Source organism: Carcharhinus amblyrhynchos, chromosome 7 (assembly GCF_965287045.1).
Source record: "Carcharhinus amblyrhynchos chromosome 7, sCarAmb.v2.hapA, whole genome shotgun sequence".
NCBI lineage: Eukaryota > Metazoa > Chordata > Chondrichthyes > Carcharhiniformes > Carcharhinidae > Carcharhinus > Carcharhinus amblyrhynchos.
Window position 1 is genome coordinate 83478010 of NC_137330.1, and position 20749 is coordinate 83498758.

Below are 20749 nucleotides of genomic sequence, written 5' to 3' on the forward strand. Positions count from 1 at the left end.
ACAAAGTTGCAACACTCCTGGGTTTCGACTTGGTTATAATATTTTCCTTTATTTATAAAATAAAATATTACTTGCTTTAAAACTAAGAAACGCAGGGCTTTGCTTGAAAACAAAACTATCAAGCTTCTCTTAAAAAAATATCGAAGCCATTATGTAGTGAAACAACTCTAAATATGTCACATTCATCCGCATCGTTAACAAAATTGGACGCTTTCGTTATAAAATCATAGTAGCCACATCACTCTCAGAATAAAGCCAATTTAATAATGCCAGCATTTTTGTTTGGTTTATTGCGGGTGAAATCTCTACTCACTTTAAGCAGGTATGCCAGAGATCCGACAAAAGATCACTCCTTGCCTGATGCCTTCGAAAATTGCAATAAAGACTGACAAGATTTGGTATCGCAAATCCACCGTTACCGGAAAAAAGCACGAAAAACTCCCCAGTACAATTAACAAGTTACAGCAAGCTCGGCTGTGATGAGGAGAAGATACAATATTTATTCCGCGTCTCCTGGGATGCAACGCTTCTGTCTATTGTCTTCCCAGTTCAATGCTGATGCTTAATTTTCAAAACTTATATATTACCAAGGGACCTACGCCATCAGTTAAGAAAAAAAAACCGACAAGTACAAAATGTGATACAGGGTGTTGCTTTTGTGCAGAGGAAACGTTATTTCGCCTGGAATAGACGGATTCTTCCGGGGTGTAGAGAGGGAATATCATTTTGGGGGCAAATTAAGTGTTTTTATTAACTTGCTCGCACTGAACCTCTCTTTGGATTGAACATGTCAACAACGTTCCCGGGTCTGGTCCATGATACCGAGGTATTTTGATTATGCTGATGATTTTTTATTACATTTCTGAAGCTGTTGCAATCAATTAAAAGTTACTTTTCCTGGCTTTAAAAACGAATTTATTCGTTATGACATCTGTCGCGAGAGTGGCATTCGTTACACTGCAACAGTTGCCATAATGAAAAAAAAATGTTATCCCTAAAAAGATGGAAAGTTAAGTAGCCAGATTTAGATAAAGCACCGTGTGTTGTTTGAAGTGATTTGAACGTTTTCCATTGGTAATGGATAGGTTTAAGACGTTGTATTTTCTCGAAGGCTTTAGTGTTTGAGCGATTGAGTGGATTGATCGCACTTTTGTACCTGGAAGGTATAAGAAATGACAAACCAGATTTGTTTGCTATTTTCTTTTTCTCAGATGCGTCATGATGGATCAAACAGCTATCGTCTGATGCAGCTGGGATGTCTAGAATCAGTGGCAAATTCTACAGTTGCCTATTCATCCTCATCCCCTTTAACCTACTCGGCGAATGGAACCGATTTTACTTCACCTTATTTTTCCACCAACCACCAGTACACCCCTCTCCACCACCAGTCCTTCCACTATGATTTCCAGCACAGCCACCCGGCAGTCAACCCAGATGCCTACTCATTGAATAGCCTCCACCATACCCAACAATACTACCAACAGATCCATCACGGGGAGCCTGCAGACTTTATCAATCTTCACAATGCCCGGACTCTCAAGTCCTCTTGCCTGGATGAGCAGAGGCGAGAGCTGGGCTGCCTGGAAGCTTACCGCCGACATGACCTGTCTCTTATGAGCCATGGCTCCCAATATAGCATGCTCCCAGACCAGAGACTTCTGCCAGGTCCAAATCTAGGGCTGCCTCCTCCAGGATCTGATGACATACAGGTAACATTAGAGTTGGTACTAATAATCTAGTTAGAAAATGCCCAATAAGAATATACGGATTCGTTTTTTTTTCCTCGCAACTTCAATGTCCGCTTTATATTGTCACCCCTAACCCCGCCAACAAAATAGAGAAATGAATTAGTCAGTAATCTTTGTCTGCTCTTGGAGCACAGCAAACAAAGGTTGCGGCAATGAAGCTAAAGTTACTCACAACCAATGGAACTGGCCGATACTGTGCAAGGCGACATTTCATTATTGTTGATTCATTGCCAGTATCACTGTCCGAACCTTGAACAAATAATACTCTAAACTTTAAAAAAGTTTGTATCGGATACCCCATAAGCAACCGTGATTTCTCTGTCAAAGAAGGACAATGAAGTCATTTAGAACCATTGAGATCCAATGGTGGAGAATACAAACAGAACGGAAATAAATAAGCAGCCGCAATGTGACGAACATAATTGTATAGCTGTTACTATCTGGTCATTTTTAAAATCTTTTGTTTTTAAATACCAGCTGCTCCGAAATCCCTTAAAAAGAACTGAAGTGCAGCTGCCCAATGTATATTCAGCTAGCATATTTTACATTTTACTTATAACTTACAAACAAAATATGCTAGCTGTTCGATGGACATTCGTTGCTGCGTTGCGTGTCCTCCAACCGCTCCGAGGAACTTTCAGAATCTATCAGGATAAGTAGAAATAAAATCGTTTGACGTCAAGAAAATCATATTAAGATGAAATTAAACGCACTCCAGCGTGGTTTCAAAATGAAGATTAGAATGAAAGATCGGTTTTGGAGAAATATTCATTTCGGGAAATAATTCAATCAATTTCTTTATTTAAAAAACCAACATTTTTAGACAAAATTTCCGAGTCTATAGTTTGGCATTGATTTATTTTCAAATTGCGGAACGCCAGAAACGAGCTACAATTTACAATTTTATCTTTTTAAAAATTGTAATTCTCATTGGCAACATATAAACATTATACTCACGTTAAATTCCGCTTACGTTTCTTATTTCCCGTTTTCAGGACTGATGATCCTTATGCTTTTTTTAAAAAATGATAATTTCAGTACAAATTGGATTTTGAATAATGCTGTCCGATATCTCGTCCGCCGCAGTGCTGTGTGCGTGTCCCTCTAAGACACGGTATATCTCAGCACACTCTGTAATTTAAAAAAAACTTATCTCCTGGATCAGGAAGGATATTAAGACGATTAATGCACGTAAAACGTGACTTTCTCCCTTAGTTTGTTAAAGCTCGGGCAAGAAATTAAAGGACAGACTATCAGACCGAAAACAGAGAGCAGAGTTGTGGTCCGATTTAGAGAGAAGTTCTCAAATTGGGGCTTGGAAAATCTTAATTCAATGCAACCGCATTCTGCGCAAGTAAACCCCCTCTTTATGTTTTTTTCCCACTTTATTCAGCACGTCTGGTGCTGAATTTTATACGTGTACATTTTTGGTGCTTTTTCTGCTCACAAAGCGTGGTGTTTTTAGAAAAAAAGGATTAGGGAATTTGCAAGCCAGAAACAATAAGAAAATGCAATGCGCGGGAGCACCGTAGTTTATCCAATTTTCGACTTTATGTCACACATCTATTTACTTATGCAACGTCAACTGACCAGACTAGTTATTTCCTTTCTTTTTTGAAAAGAGTATGTGTTTAAAAAAAGAGAAGGACCGAATGAAACATTCATGGAAAAAAAACGGATATGTCTGTTGCTCGGCTAAGTTTTGTTCCTTGTGTAAATTCTGTGTTGAAACAAAAACCTCCTGTATTTTTTTACTGACGGCCCAGCAGCAGAAAACGTCGGTTTCCAATTTTCTGTCGGCTCCCTGGTCAATTGGTGCTGAACTCAGATTGACTAGAGCCTGCTTAAACAGTTGAACAGATGCAAACGCTCTTTCGGCAGTGGATGCATCTTTGAGCTCCCTAAAAAGATTTGTTCTGCCAAACAAAAGAAACTGTCACACCTTTTCCCCGTCACGAGTTTAATTTATGCTTGATCCAGGAGTTTTTTTTTATATTGATTTTATAATCACTTTAACCCCCAGAACATAAGAAAACGGGCTGCGAGTTTCTAAAGGTTTACAAGAGCGCGTCAATCGAGCTAAAATAGGAGAGAGCAAGGCAAATTCGAGCGGTCTTTAGTATGCGACACCTCTCTCAGAATTCTTTTCAAACTTCTCCATGGATTAGAAAGACCAAGGAGCTTTAGTTTTTTGTAGATAAATTGGAAATCCGTGCGTAAACAAAATACATGTTTATCATTAATATATAAATAGTAATGGGAAAAGTAATTCCAGCCAGAACCGTAAAATCAGTTCAAGTTTCCGTGGATTTATTGATCTGGTTGTGATCTGAGTGTTAACGCCCCTGCACTAATTGTCCTTTTGGTGAAGGGGGTGGGGGGTGGGGGGGATATTACACAGAATTAAAATGCTTCATCTGGCTCAAGGATTCGAACAAATATTGTACATTGTGCTAAACAGGAGGCCTGGGAAGCAATAGATGTAGCAATGCTGACCAAAAACACGTTTGCTGTATGTTTTCCATAACGGTATATTTACCAGGAAGTTTTCCCGGTTAATGAGACATATGACGAATCTTCTATAATCGCGTTAAGGCCAGATGTTTGTGCTATATATGGGTATGCAAACGACCAAATAGGGGAAAAATGATTTTGTTGCAGAAAAACCCGGTTAGATTATTAAAACCGGTTCCTGGAATGAGACAATGGCAAAATAAACGCATGTGTGCGAACTTTTGATGAAATGGTAGAACGTTCATTTTTAAAAATTGTAGCTTCCTTATCTCGTATTTGTTTTTTGATTTATAGAACTCAGTAGAAGCACAATGTGGATTAGTTTTAAACGGCCAAGGCGGAGTAATACGGAGAGGTAAGTCATCTGTCTCATTATTTCGTCGGCTTGTGACACGATAGCGATGTCATAACATTTTTTTTCAGAAGTGAGTCGGCCTTCATATGGATGCAAACCGCACTGTCTGTTATCAGTCCTTAAATGTACGGTTGGACACGGGTAGCCGGGTGTCAGACGGAGTAGAGAGAAGGAGAAACACCACAATCCGCGCTGAGATCTTGATCCATTCTGCTGTGTGTACGATTTGCTCAGACTCTGAGAAATGAAACCGGGACCAATAATATTCTAAAGCTAAAAATCTGATCAGACACAATTTGAATAACTGCTGGAGATTATTGCAGAACTGATAAGCGGCCTTTTTTTTGTCTCCGCACGCGTGTTTGTTGCTTTCGAATTCACTCGGCTGATATTGAACACTTGGTGACCCAGTTGGGAACATCACCTGACATTTAGTTCGGGTACATTTCTTCAAACAACTGAAGTTGTGAGATATCACATGGCCCTACTTATAGAAAAAAATTAAACATATACGGTCAGACAGGAGCAAACGGTCTAAAATGCAGTTGATTCTTACTGCTATACAAATGTATTAATTAAACTTTCAGGACACATTCCGTTCGATTCTGCCATTGTGAGGCACCAGATAATGTTTTCGATATGTACATATATCAGTGATCAAAAATTCAAGTTCTTTGGAATGTATTAAACGTACAGGAACACGAGTCAGATTTTATGATCGAATAATGTTCCCTGTTTCTGAGTACCTCCTACAAGTGATTCAAGTTCCCCACTGCCCATCCACGTTGGCCACCTTTCAGAGCCTAACCGCGAATATGGCACCAACTGGCTTTCTGCATTTCCGTCGTTTCGGTGGCTTGGAAGGATGTCCAGTTACAAACATATTAAAACGAATTAACATGAATACAAGTTAAGATAGTTCGGTTTATCAATTTAAACAGGAAATATGAACAATCCCAGAACCGTATTATTCCATTATTTAAAGTAATTCTGCTGTACACCACAACCGTAGCGGATTTGTGGATTGTATCTGTGTTTCCCTTTGAGGAGTGAACGTATCTAGCTTATGTTTCTTGGGAGAACCTTAGAAAAAATATTTGCAATCCCCAAGTACTTTTCTAAAAAAAAGCTGCAGTACCTAGAAATGCCATAAAATTTACGTGCAAATCAGTAGAATTATATTCCCCGTGTAATTGGCAATTTTAATTTAGTTTTGAACCTTTCCATATAAAAGGCTGGAGATTTGCTGATACTGAGAAGTTTATGATATGTTATCCAGATAAGAAGTTTAAATCTACAAAATAACTTCCCGTTTTCAAAAGGGTCCGTTGAAAGTAGATAGAACATGTTTAAATGATTAATATTTATTTGGAAAAGCACCTCATTATGTAATATGCAGTGTATTATGAAATAGCAAGATCTTCACAGTGTTTAAAATAATCATCATTGGTTACAGCGATTATTAGCCCTAATAAGGCATACTTCGCTTTGTAGACATTTGGCGCATTGATTTTTCATTGCAATGACCATTCTTTTGCAAGTACTTTATCAGATTTTCCGGTCTTTCACGGCTGAAATGCTTCTTCGTGACATGTGTAAATTAATTACTATTATTCTCAAAATGGATCATGTTATTTATGCTGATGTTGTCTGAAAGTGTTCTGAAATATGACCAGGACAAAATAAGATCAATTGGTGCTGAAAACAGCTTCATTCGCTTTAATCCTTACACACATCAGGTACTGTAACATATTTACCTGTGAAAATGTTATATTGGCCAATGCTTTGTATTTTGTTTCATTGAAGCCAGTGTATTATTTTCAGTGTATTAAAAACAAAGCATATAAATCAGCGGGATGCAAAACGTGATTTTGCTTCGAGTCCCTTGCCACAAAATGTGAATTCAAATCGCTTATCAATTCTAAGCGCCCCTACTTTAATCGTGTGCGTGTTGGCGTTGTGTTTATCTTAGTTCAAACATTCGATATAATATTTAGAACAGGCGACGTGAATCTTGAATTCACATCCTCTTAATATTTTCATGAGATAATGTTGGCCAAGAAGTTGTTAGTTAACCTTAGTAGTTTTGTTTGCAATCGAGCAGACTAATCTTTTGGCTTTCTTTCTTTGGGCTATTGGACTATGGTACATGATAATAAATAAGTAATCATTCCTTAAAGGCCGGCGAGTCTGGGTGATATTTATCTAGAATTCCTAAAAGTTGCTTTAAGGGGAAGGGAGAATGCTAATGATCTCACACATCAATGCCAGGAATCACTGACTCCCTTTGGAGTTGCCTTTCTGAGGCTGGGGAATATGATTCTGTTTGAAGCACCTATCCACCCTGGTGCCCCACAGCACAACTGGTGTTCCTTCTATCCACAAAAGACATAACCTTCTGAGTTGGAAAATCACACAGGTGTCTTGTGGATATCAGCGCCTCCCAGGATTCTTTATTGGCTCGCACATTGGAAGTGTTAAAAGTCCACTCTGTAATCCAGAGGAAGCAGGATGGATTTGGGGGATGGATGGGGCAGATTGTGGTATTGTATCAGTCTGCGAAAGGAACCACAACTATGTAAAATGCATCTAGGCTATGTCCACCAATGTTTGAAATGAATTTGACCGAGTGACTCCTGCGACACACACGAAGAGCACTGAAAGTTATGGGAGTACTTGGTCAAATTTTGGATCTTACTTAGCATGTGCATTCCTGATCCAAGACCCACATAAAGGCAGGTGGGAGACTGAGTGACTCTATGGCTCATAAAAGTGGAGTGAGTGACTGTTGCTCACTGTCACCTATCCAGTTTATTGTCGATCAGAAGTTTTGTGTTTTGTTATAAGGCCTTAGACCATAACTCCATTTCCCCCGTAGGCTGAGTGGTAAAGTTCCCATGGCACAGTACAAAAAGAACATGAGATTGTTTAAGGATGGTGTAGAAAATATTTATCCCTCAGCCAGCATCAATAAAACATATTATCTAGTCATTATCTTATTATTGTTTGTCGGATGCTGCTGCATGTAAATTATCTGGCTTATTTCCGACATTACAACAGTGATCACACTTCAAAAGTTGTTAATCGGCTGTAAAGGGCTTTGTGGCGTTCTGAGGTCAGAAAAGGTGCCATATAAATTCAAGTGCTTTTCATTGGTGATATGTTCAATGGCATCACAAGGAATCATGTTGGAATCTTGTCCTAGGTACTTTCAAAAGAAAGGTTGTGCTTCTTGCTGGGCATGATTTAAAATTAAGTAATCAATGCCTTGAATGTTGTATATTTGGACTTTCGGAAAGCATTTGATATAGTGCCACATGACAGGTTGGTTAGCAAATTAGAAATGCTTGGGATTGATGGGCCTTTGGCAACATGAATTAGAAGTTGGCTAAGTGATAGAAAACAGAGGTAGGTATAGATGGACATTTCTCAGACTGGAGACAAAGTGATGTTCCTCAGGGATCAGTGTTGGGATGCTTGCTTTTTCTGATTTATAGAAATGATTTAGAAATAGGTGCTGATGGCAAAGTCTCTAAATTTGTAGGTGATACTAAGTTCAGTAGAACAGTGAATTGTGAGGATGACACTGAGTGACTTCAGGGGGTATTGACAAGTTAGCCAAATGGGCAGACACCTGGCAGATAAATTTCAGTACAGCAGGATGAAATGTGAAGTAATGCATTTTAGAAGAAGAAATATGAGGAGACAATACAGGCTCAATGGTACAACTTTAAGGGGAATACAGGAGTAGAGAGACTTTAGGGTCCAAGTGCATAACTCTTTGAAGGTAGCCAGGCAAGTTGAAGTAGTTGGTAAGAAGGCTTCTTGTTTCCCTGTATTTAATAAAAAAGGCATAGAGTAAAAAGCAAGGAAGTGATGCAACACCTCTACAAATCATTGGTTAGACCACATTTGGAGTATTGAGTTCCGTTCTGGGCACTTTATTTAAGGAAAGATGTTAAAGTGCAAAGGACATTTACTAGAATGATGGCAAAAATGAGGAATTTTAGATCCAGTGAAAGATTAGAGACATTTGGTTTATTCCCCTTGAAGCAGAGAAGATTAAGAAGTGACCTTATTGAGGTGTTCAAAATTATGAACAATTTTAACAGTGTAAAGAAAGATATTCTGTTTTGACTAGTTGGTATGTCAGTGATTAGGTGGTCACAATTTCAAGATGGTCAGCAAGAGAGCTAGGAGTGAGGAGAGGAAAATCTTCTTTACTTGAGGAATTGTTGGGATTTGGAATGTGCTGCCTGGGAAAGTGGTGGAAGTGGATTCCGTAAGAGGTTTCAAAAGAGAATTGAAGATATATTTGAAAGTCATGAATTTAGAGGGCTACAGAGATAAGGCGAACTGGGTAGCTCTTTCAGGAGCTGGTGCAGAAATGATGGGCTGGATGGTCTCTTTCCAAACTATAAAATCCTATGATTCTATGACTTTATGATTCGATTATTTTGTTAGGTTCCTGTGTTCATTATTATTCCTCTGTGTCTCAAGTATTGATTAAAAATACAAGAGGCATTTATCCTAGTGTTTACCCATAATTGTCCACTTGTGGTGGTTGCCAACTTTAGCTTGAATACAATTCTTTGGGACTATACTGAAGATGGGTGAAGTACATTCTAATCTTTTTCTTCTCCTATCAAGACAGAAAAGTTACAATGCAGGTTAAGTTTGTGATACATAAGACCCACATCCAAATGATTCTCCTTCATCCATCATTATTACTGGCCATGCAACTGGCCCATGCATGAAGTTCATAACTATACAATGATATAGATCTTTGGTTAAAAAATGAGAAACAATCACATGGACAGAGGGATCCAGTCTCAACTAACTCAGCATCCCAATACAGTTTGCAGTATCTAAGCCTTAGCAATTGTACACCTGAACTGATGTTAACTGAGGTTAATTTGAGCGTGCTGTTTTCCTACAGAACACAGGTGCACCTTCCATATGTACAAAATATGTGAGAAAATCAACGTCATGCTGAAAGGTCTCCAACTAATATAGAATCCAAAAATGTGGATTTCCAATTATTTGGATTAAAGGTCTTTTGAGGTAACAATGTTTGTCTGCTGTTATCAGGCATGTGACTGTAATCATAGAATCTCTACAATGCCATTCAGCCCATTGAGCCCATTGAATGGAGGCCATTCAGCCCATTGAGTCTGCACTGATTCTCCAACAGAGAGTCACCCAGGCCCTATCCCCATAACCCCATGTATTTAATTTGCTAATCCCCCTAATTTACACATCATGGGACACTAAGGGGTAATGCGCAGAAACAAGGTGACTTTTTGCAAGCTGTGCCCAGCATACCTTCTAACCATCTTTTACTCTCATTCTATGCTTCTAAAACTTTATTCTAACTCTTTTAAACTCTCTCTTTGACTGTATCACTACATTCTGCACTCTCTCCTTTCCTTCCTTTTGTACAGTATGTTTTATCCATTTAGCGCGCAAGAAACAATACTTTTCAATATATACTAATACATGTGATAATAATAAATCAAATCCAATTTAACATCAATCTACTTAACCTGCACATCTTTGGACCTTGGCGATCCCAGAGGAAACCCATGCAGACACAGGGAGAATGTGCAAACCCCTAAAGCCAGAATTGAACCCGGGTCCCTGGCCCTGTGAGGCAGCAGTGCTAATTACTGTGCCATCATCAAGCCTTGACATCCAGGCCCTAACACCCAGCTGACTATGAAAAAAACTCTTGCTTTTGTCATTGTTCTATTGAATAAAATTGAATGGGAAATATGATACTTGAATTAATAAATTAAGAGAAACTGAAACAGTTTCCTCAAGACATTGTCTTACTTTTCTTCATTTACTTTTGGACACCTGTCCCCAGTTATTACATATAGACTTAGCACATAAAGCCATAAGGTTCAAAAAGAATCACTTCTCCATCTTGGAAGTGCCTATCTTATGTTAGTTTCTATTGAAGAAATGTTGAATTGATATTTCTCCAGGCTTGTTTTATTTGAGATGTTAGTTTTCCACAGTGTAATTTTGAAAATAAACTTTTACACTTATTCCAAATCTATATTTTAAAAGTAAAGACTTGGTATTATTGTGGTATAGCACTGATGCTGAAATCCCTTTGCTATCACTTTCAGTTAATGGTGTGCAGTGTTTAGCCTGAAGCTCCACTCTCCCAACCATCAGAACCAATAATCTTTACATTGCATAGTGCCCCAGTATCGATAGCTTCTCTTGCCTGGGGCATTTGCTTTGATATGTTAATATTTTTGAGTACCAAATTCAGTAGAGATCATATTAATGTTGTTCATACGGACTGGTGCTTCACTTAGATGAATATTCAGATCTCCTGTTTTCAAAAGAAAACCATCCCCTATTTACTGAAGTCGCATCCTTTCTGATCACCCTTGGTACTAACAATTCATCTCAACTTTCTAAAACCCTAACTGATCAGGCTTAAGATTGGATCTTTAATTAAGAAAGGTGCTTTTGTTTTAAATTTCAGAAATTAAATTTGACAGCAGATGTATTTTGAAGGCATATTGCTATTGTACAGCCATAAGGGATGTTAGGTGGTCTATACTCCAATATTTTTGCTATAAGGGTAACAAAGTGACATTTGGTCCATGTGTTTTTTCTAAATCTTGATGGCAAACTCCTAAAAAAGCTCCTGATTCGCCTTGTGATCATTCAGGCTTGCTGCCCCAGGCAAATTCAGCAGCTTAAACACTACTATAGCCCCTGGGCCATGCAAAAAGGACCAGACTGCCGGCAATAGCACTTTTCGATTGCTCTTGGCAACATAAAATACAAACTACTTTGAATCAAAACATTTTTGGAATTAATATGAGTTGAACCCCGCTTGCTACTCTGCACTTTATGAGAGTCTGGTTTGTGAAAACATTCCAAGCATGGATTTTACGCCTAGTCATGGAATCATGCCAGATCAAATCTAATTTCAACTTGTACCATTTATAATTCAACAACACTTGTTAAACCCAGAGTATTTTTTTTACATTTTGTTCAGTTTTCTCTCTTTCAAAGAAAGAGCCCACATCTGGTTTTATTTACACTTTTACCAGCAAACATTTATCACTGTTTCCCTTCTTTTCTATTTCACATTGTATGTACAAACTTGCAATATGCAATTTTTTTAGATTAAAAATTTAGAAAACAGTTTTTCAAAAGCAGTTTTATTTTATGTGTTGCTTCATTCTACAAGGCACTCCAGGTGAATGAATGTAATTTCACCTCATGTCTAAGCATTGCATGATATTGGCTGACTTTCCAATATTTGGCAGGGAGACGTGCAATTCAAGGAGTTAGCCCTTTTACTCAACTGCCCAAGAAACTAACAATTAAGAAAACAATGACTCTTATTTAAATGTTTGATTTGGAAGCTATTAAATATGATGATACATTTCCAAAGACTTTGGACACTTGGATGATAAAAAACATTTGCCTTACTTTCAATTCCTATTGCATACAATATTCCAATAATTAGATCAGGATGAATCACAATAATTTCCTCAAAATATATGTAATATCTGGGTCTAAATTACTAACCATTTGATGCACATATCAGTTTTTCACTGTGCTGATTTGTGTTTGAGTACCCAGGCTTTAAGGGTAACCTGTAGAAGGTTGGTTGTAATAACATTACTTAGCATCAATACAGAAGTTTGTTTCTTGATTAATTTTTCATTCAGTATATTTATAAATGAATACATGGCACCCAAATTTATTGAAAATAATATTTTAAGAAGAGCATTAACTTATAAATTTTATTACAAGAAAGCCACTGAATAAAGTAACTTGACTATACTTTTATAAAGGCATTACACCATAGTTTGATGTACGTGTGAAAGCAAGAGAACACTGCCAAAATGAATGAAATGTTAATGACATTTGTGATCAATAGACGTAAGACCATTGCAATCCCATTTACAAAGAAGTGCCATATGTATTTTAAAAATTATGTGCAGGCATGTAAAAAATGTTTATAAGCAAAGTGATCATCATTTTTAATAAGCCATACCTGGGTGGCCTGTTTTGTATATGGGTTTGTACATGCATTACATACATGTCCATGCATGTCTGTAGACTATCAGGAATAATACTAATGGAAACCTTTAATCTCTAAATAAGTTAATTACACAGAATGAAAAATACATGATAGGAAGAATTTTGTAGCAACTGCAATGTACATATAAATGCTTTAAAAATTCATGTGTTTACTACATTGCTAAACTTAGTGACCAGCGAAAATATTCTCCCAAAGAGATTTGAACCGTAGGATAGATTATCTAGTTTTAACAAACATCAGAATTTATAAGAGAGTCTAGAATTAGTTAAAAGAAATTAAACATCAGTTCAATATTCATTGCTTTAAAGTTGAAGATGAAAAGGAATAAATTAAAATTTAAAATAAAATGTTTGCTGCCATCTTAGCTTTGAATTTTAGAATTTTTTATTTGCATGGGAATGTTTAACTAAAGAATCTAATTCTATCTTTTTCTTCAAATGACGTTTTCCCTCCCAGATTAACTGGACTGCTTCAACATTGCAATAACACTTAAGTCACCTTTACAAATGTAATCTGGTATGCCTCATATGTTCCATACACAATAGATGTTTATAAATGTTGTGATCTAATTTATAGAAATGTAATTATTGTCACTTTTTTGACATTTTCTTTTGAAACACAAAGCAGTGTTTCTTTAAGACAAGGCATGGATAAGACTTCTCTTGGTAAGGTTTATTAGCAATATCAAAATGACACTGTAACGATACCCCTAATTTTTACCTCACATGAAATCATAAATAGAGACTTTGAGATGTTGTCATAATTTTCTTTAAAACTTCTTTTTATTGTTGATGATGTCACTAACAAATACAAATCAGAGGAAATATTTTTTGAATATTTTTAAGACAGAGCTAGGCGGATTCTTGATAAGAAAAAGGGTGAAAGATTATTGGGATAGGCGGGAATATAGAGTTGAGGTTGCAATCAGATCAGCCATGATTTTATTGAATGATGGAGAAGGTTCAAGAGGCTGAGTAGCCTACATCTATTCTTAATTCACATGTTCCTTCAGCTTTTATACCAATTAGTTTCTAAAACCATTACATCTATACATTATCATTGCTCTGTAATGTTAAACTGCCAGGATCCACCAAATGACATTTTGCTGTTGTTAACTCTGGATTGTATTTTACATTTTTGGGTGGGACTACTGTAACATACATGGATAGTTCATATTGATTAACAAGCACAGATTTATTTCCAACAAGTTTTATTTGAAAAGAGTTGCATGGAAAAGAGAATGCTGCATTTTAAATATTAGCTGAATGGTACAATCTATATAACTTCATAAATGCATTAAAACATTAACATTTCAATTATCATTTTCTCCATTGAAAATGTTTTTTTTAGAAGCAAGAGAGATGATATAGCATTATATTGCTTCAATTTGTCACAGACTTAAGCTGGAATGGAGAAATTGGTTAACACACTGTCCCTTTATATTCAAATTCTTGGGTTCAATTCTAACCAAGGCTGAATTCAGCCTTAACTATATTTATATGTGGGACATCCATAATCCTTTAGCATAGAAAATTTGAAAGATTTGAAACCACTTGGGTGAAAAATTTCTCCTTACCTCAGTCCTAAATGATTTGTTCCTAGATTAGTTAGCCAGGGGAAACAACCCCTCCTGTCACATCCCTTCAGGCAATTGTATGTTTAGCAATTTCACTTCTCATTCCTGGAAATTTCAGAAAGAATACACAGCATATCATTTTGGACAATCCTCTCAAACCACAAACTAGTCTAGAGAACTTTATTGTACTGCTTTCAAGACTATCCTTCCTTAAATATAGAGATCAAAACTATGCATAGCCTTGTACTCTAGGTGTGGTCTCCTCAAAACCCTGAAACAGCCAGATCCTAACTGGCGTCACACCACAGCACAAAATTGATTGTCTAGTTCAGAGAAGTTATAAGGCTGGCAAATTTATGAAGTGGAAATATCACATTGATATAATTGGACATACCCTTCTGTGATTAAACAAATACACATTGCAGGAGCAAAGTAGAGGTAGCTTTCTTCAACGTTTGACCTGTGCTGTTTTCCTTCTGAGAGTGCTGCACTTCTGACTAAATGTACATAGGGGAAATAGGTTTCATGTCCTCGTGTTATTATCCTTTATCTTGGTAAATAAGACATAATGCCAAAAAGGCATGTTGTATCAGGATATTTGAATGCCAAGGAGAGGGCCCATCATCTGTGATTAACCAAAAAAAATAAAAACAGTATTAAACTTAAAGAAAACCCATATGTTTGTACAAAGACAAGTGGCAGGTCAGAAGATTGGAAAGAATATAGTGAATGCCAATGAATGACAAGGAGATTGATAAGGAGGGAAAAATTAAATTATGAGTTAAAGCTTGCCAGTCACATAATGGTGGACTGTGTATGTTTCTATGTTTATTTAAATAAGAAAAGAGTTAACAAAGTGAGAATGGTCCTGTAGGAAGTGCACTTGGGGAATTGGTAATGGCAAGTAAGGCTATGACAGATGAATTAGACAGGTGTTTTGCATCAACCTTCACTAAAGAGGACACCAGTAGCATCCCAGCTATAAATCAGAAAATGGAAGGGAGGGAGGAACTCAGGAAACTTATAATCATCAGGGAAATAGTATTGAGCAAATTGGTTACTATATTTCATTGGTCACAATCTTCTAACATTCCCTGGATTTGGAAATGATTCCAGTGGGATTGGCAAAATGCAAAAGTAAATTGTTATTTAAGTGGAGGGAAATGGAAAAACTGCTGTTTTGATGCAGAAGGATCTGGGCGTTCTCATACGTGAATTATGGAAACCCAGTATGCAAGAAGAGCAGGTAATAAGAAGCAAGTGGAATCTTGGCATTTGTTCTGAAGGAATAGAATATAAATGTAGTGAAGTGTTACTGCTCCTGTACAAAACATTAGAGAGACCTCACTTAGAATATTATGTACAGTTTTGATCCCCTTACTTGAGGAAGGATGTAGTTGCATTGGAGGTGGTTTAGAGGAAGTTTACTAGATGGATTCCAGAGCTGAAACATTTGACTTATGAGGAGCATTTGAGTAGTTTAGCCCTTTCTTCTTGGAGTTTAGAAGAATGAGAGGAGGTCTGATTGAGGGGTACAAGATGCTAAAAGGGATTGACAAAGTAGATGTGGAGGATGTTTCTTCTTCGTAGGGCAATCTAGAATAAGAGGTTAAAGCTTTAGGATAGGGTAGTAGATTTAAAACAGAGATGAGGAGAAATTACTTCTCTCAAAGGGTCATAAGTTTATGGTATACACTACCCCAAAGCTTGGTGAATGCCAAGATTTTGAATAAACCTAGCGAAGAGGTGGACAGATTTTTAATTAGTAAGGGTTTGAAGGGCTATAGTGCACGGGCAGGTAAGTGGAGTTCAGGCTGAGATGAGATCAGCTATGATCATATTAAATGGTGGAGTAGGCTTGAGGGGCTAAATTGCCAACTCCTCCTCCTAGTTCTTATAATTCTTATGAAATTTTTGGGGCAGCAGGCTGACAAATACCCACGTCCAGATGGACTACACTGTAAGGTCTTGAAAGAAGTGGCTAATGAAATAGTTGATGCACTGGTTTCAATTTTTCCAAAGTTTCCTAGATTTCGGAAAGCTTCCACTCGATTAGAAAATAGCAGGTGTAACTCATTTAGTCAAAAAGCAGAAAACTTTAGGTCAGTTAGCCTAACTTCTTCATAGGGGAAACATTAGAAGCCATTATTAAAGATTTATAGCAGGGCAATTGGAAAAATTTAAGGCAATTAAGCAGAATCAATATGGTTTTGTGAAAGGGAATTCATGTTTAACCAACTTTTTGGAGTTCTTTGGAAGAATCACATGTGTTGTGGATGAGGGGAACTGGTGTATTTAGACTTACAGCAGGCATTTGATAACATGCCACATCAAAGGTTAATTTGTAAAATAAAAGCTCATAGTGTAGGGGATAACATATTGGCATGGATTGAAGATTGGCTAGCTAACAGGAAACAGAGAGTTGGCATAAAGTGGTCTTTTTCTAGTTGGCAAGATGTGATGAATGGTATGCCACAGGGCTTTGACTTTTTACAACTTAATATAAATGACTTAGATGAAGGGACTGAAAGTTTGGTTGCTAAATTTGCTAACAATGCTAAGATAGATAGAAAAGTAAATTGTGAAGAGGGTGTAAGAGGCTAGAAAAAGACATTTTTAGGTTAAGTGATTGATTTGATTTGATTTATTATTGTCACATGTATTTGTATAGAGTGAAAAACCTTGTCTCTTGCATGCTATACAGACAAAGCATATCATTCGTAGAGAAGGAAAGGAGAGAGTGCAGAATGTACTGTTACAGTCATAGCTAGGATGTAGAGAAAGATCAACTTAGTGTGAGGTAGATCCATTCAAAAGTCTGATGGCACCAGGGAAGAAGTTGTCCTTGAGTTGGTTGGTATGTGACCTCAGACTTTTGCATCTCTTTTCCAATGGGAAACGGTGGAAGAGAGTAAGTCCAAGGTGCAGGGGGTCCTTAATTATGCTGGCTGTTTTTCTGAGGCAGTGGGAAATGTAGGCAGCGTCAATGGATGGGAGGCTGGTTTGCGTTTTGGACTGGGCTACATTCATGACCTTTTGTAGTTTCTTGTGGCCTTGGACAGAACACGAGCCATACCAAGCCATGATACAACCAGAAAGAATGCTTTCTGTGGTGCTTGTATGGTGATTGGGCTAACATCTGACAAATGAAGTGGGCAAATGTGAAATTGTCCATTTTGTCAGAAAAATAAATAGAAGCTTAACATCTAAATGGTGAGAAATTGCAGAGCTCTGAGGCACTGAGCGATCAGAGTGCTGAGTACATGAATCACAAAAGGTTGAAATACAGGTACTGCAAATAATTAGGAAAACTAATCAAATATTATAGTTTAATGTGAAGGAATTGATTACAAAAGTTGGGACATTATGATTTGAATATAGGGCATTGGTGAAACTGGAGTGGTCTCATTTATTTAAGTAAATGTGTTACAAGCTGTTCAGAGAAAATTTACTAGACCCGTACCAGGAATAATGCAGGTTATTTTACGAGGGAAGATTGGAAAGTGTAGTTTTGTATCCAGTCGCGTTTAGAAGAGCAAAAGGCGTCTTGATTACCACCTTTGAAATCCTGAAGTGTATTGGTAGGGTGGATTTGGGTGTTTCCTCTGTGAGAGAATCTAGAATTAAGGAGAGGTGAACTTATCATTGCACCCCATTGGCCAATGGGCGGGATGTCAGTGAGATTGCCTGAGAGCTGAGAAATCAGGTTCACGCCCAATTTCACGCGATCTTACGGGCACCAAATACCCCATTTCTGGTGCGAGGCTGAATAACTTATTTAAATAATATTGAAATGTCTTTTGAATTGAATAATAAGCCCGGGACATTATTGTCACTTGGCTTTGTGGCCTCATTGGGAGAGGTTCTCTTTGGTGAGAATCACAGCTTCTCCCCAAAAATAGGGACCAATCATGATGGCCTTGCTGGCAGAACAAGAGGCATTGACACCCCGCGAGTGGGTGAGGGCAAAGGGTGTGCCCTTGGGGCAGTACCAACCTAGCACTGTCAGTCTAGCATCATGTCAGTGCCAGCAAGCCCACTGGGCACTGGGCAGTGTTAAGGGCCAGGGACAAAGGGTGTGGCATCCACTGGAGAGCAGGGCCAGGCTGGGTGCAGCCAGTTGGTGATAGGGAGGGCTGCTGTGCATTCCTCATTAGGTGGGGGAGGGGGGACCCATTGCCACTCTACATCAGGAATTGGTGGGGAAGGAGGGGATGATCAGGGCTGGAATAGGGGCGTAGGGGTAGGCCGGTGATCACAGACTAGTCGAGCCAATGATCAAGGGGGCGTCGGGCCGATGCCGTGGAGGGGTTGGGCTGGCGACCACAGGGGGAGTTGGGTCGGCGACTGCAGGAGGTCAGGCCAGTGATTGTCAAGGGGATTGGGCTGGCGATCACAGGGGGGTGTCAGGCTGGCAATTGCAGGCAGATCAGGCTTGCAATTACGAGGGGGGTTGGGCTTGCGATCATGGGATGGGGCGCTGGTTCAGGCTGGCAATTGCAGGGGGTTGGGCTGGCGATCGCAGGGGGTTGGGCTGACGATTGCAGCGGGGGCAGGGTCGGGCTGGTGATTGCAAGGGTCGGGCTGGTGATCATGGGGGGATTAGGCTTGCAATTGCAGGGTGTTTTGGTCCAGTGATTGAAGGAGGTCAAGTTGAAGATCATGGGATGGGAGAGGTGACCTGTCTGAATGGGGGTTAGTGGGGGTTGATCGGTCCAGGTGGGTGGGGGGGGGGTTGCGATAGGCTGCCACCATAACTGGTGGGTGGACTATGTGTGAAGTTGACTCAGAGCAGCAAAGACTGAATGATAGGCCTCTGCTGCTGGAGACCTGCCCATGCGCAATTGCGCCCTCTGCTGATCTCAGCCAGCATTCAGGAGATATAAGCCCCACCCCTTCACACCCCCCCCCCCCCCCCCCCAATCCCTCTTTTACAGGCGAGAAACCTTTTCTGAGCATTTTCTTTCCTCTAAGTGCATAAGATGTCAGATTTGAACTCACCTAAGAAACAGATCAGAAAATCTCCCGTTTTCATGCCGGTCCTGGACTTAAAATTTTTTTGGTAAGATTGCCCCCTAGGGATTGCTGTTAAAAATAAAGGGTCACTGACTTAAGACAGATGAGGTGAAATGTTTTTTCTCAGAGGTCCATGAGCCTCTGGAACTGTCTTCCTCAAAAGGCAGTGGAACATAAGAACATAAGAACATAAGAAATAGGAGCAGGAGAAGGCCATCTAGCCCTTCGAGCCTGCCCCGCCATTCAATAAGATCATGGCTGATCTGTCGTGGCTCAGTTCCACATTCCCGCCCTCTCCCCATAACTCTTAATCCCCTCTCTTATCAAAAACCCATCAACCCGCGTCTTAAAAATATTGAGCGAGGTAGCCTCCACCACCTCAACGGGCAGCGAATTCCAGAGATTCACCACCCTTTGAGTGAAGAAGTTCCTCCTCAACTCCGTTCTAAACCGCCCCCCCTTTATCTTGAGGCTGTGCCCCCTGGTCCTACTGTCCTTCCTGAGCGGGAAGAGTCTCTCCACCTCTATCCTATCCATCCCATTCATCATCTTATATGTCTCAATGAGATCTCCCCTCATTCTTCTAAACTCTAACGAGTACAAGCCTAGTTTATTCAGCCTCTCCTCATAGCTCAACCCCCTCAACTCCAGTATCAGCCTAGTAAACCTCCTCTGCACTCCCTCCAAGGCCAAAATATCCTTGCGATTACTTCAGCAGAAGCAGATTCCTTCAATATTTTTAAGGCAGAAGTTGTTAGATTCTTATTTAACAAAGGGTGAATGGTTATTGGGAGTGGGCAAAAATGGGGGAATAAGATTATTATCAAATCAGCTGTGATCTTACTGAATAATGGAGTCTGCTCAAGAGGCTGATTGGCCCACTTCTACTCTGAATTTATTTTGTAATTTCTGTTTGTTAAATCATCATATAGAATTATAGGTCATGGTATCTGGTGTTCTTTCAATACTTTTAAATTAGGTTCCCACAGTGCAATTGGAAGATTAATTTAAATGTAACACTTGAGTTTTCCAAAGGTCTGGGGAGTCAATGTGAGGTGTCAGTTCCACAAACACTCCTTGTTGGCCAGGAAGAGCTGGAGTGCTCCCTCATGTCACAAATAAGCCTTCAACCTTTCCAATGACAGTCCCAGACTCTCTTTTCCCTTGGCCTTGATTTCTGAGCCCTGATAACACTCTCACCAGTTGCAGCCAGCTGACCATGCTCAGCACACCACCCCCAGTCAAAGCACCGCACACTGAACTCCTGAACTCCCTAAACTGTGAGAGACCCCTCCACCCCCAGACCCTGTTATGGCCTCCTGCCACTGGTTTCCCTGTACAGCCATCAACTCGGCTGCCAATTTGGCCATCTGCTGGGTCGAAATGAAGAAACGCAAAGGTAATCAGGAGGGTTTCCTGTTAAGTTCAGTATTTAGGAGGACTTCTGTGTCCCC

General features: G+C 39.1%; 1 protein-coding gene across 1 annotated transcript in view; it reads left to right on the plus strand.

Moving 5' to 3' along the window:
- Positions 1-756: 756 nt before the first annotated feature.
- tfap2d (transcription factor AP-2 delta (activating enhancer binding protein 2 delta)) overlaps positions 757-20749 on the plus strand; it is a 92177-nt gene continuing 72184 nt past the window's right edge. The window contains exons 1-3 of the mRNA XM_080193352.1: positions 757-826; positions 1212-1709; positions 4557-4617. Coding sequence (XP_080049478.1) covers positions 788-826; positions 1212-1709; positions 4557-4617 — 598 coding nt within the window. The 5' untranslated portion in view covers positions 757-787. The remainder of the gene's footprint in view (positions 827-1211; positions 1710-4556; positions 4618-20749) is intronic.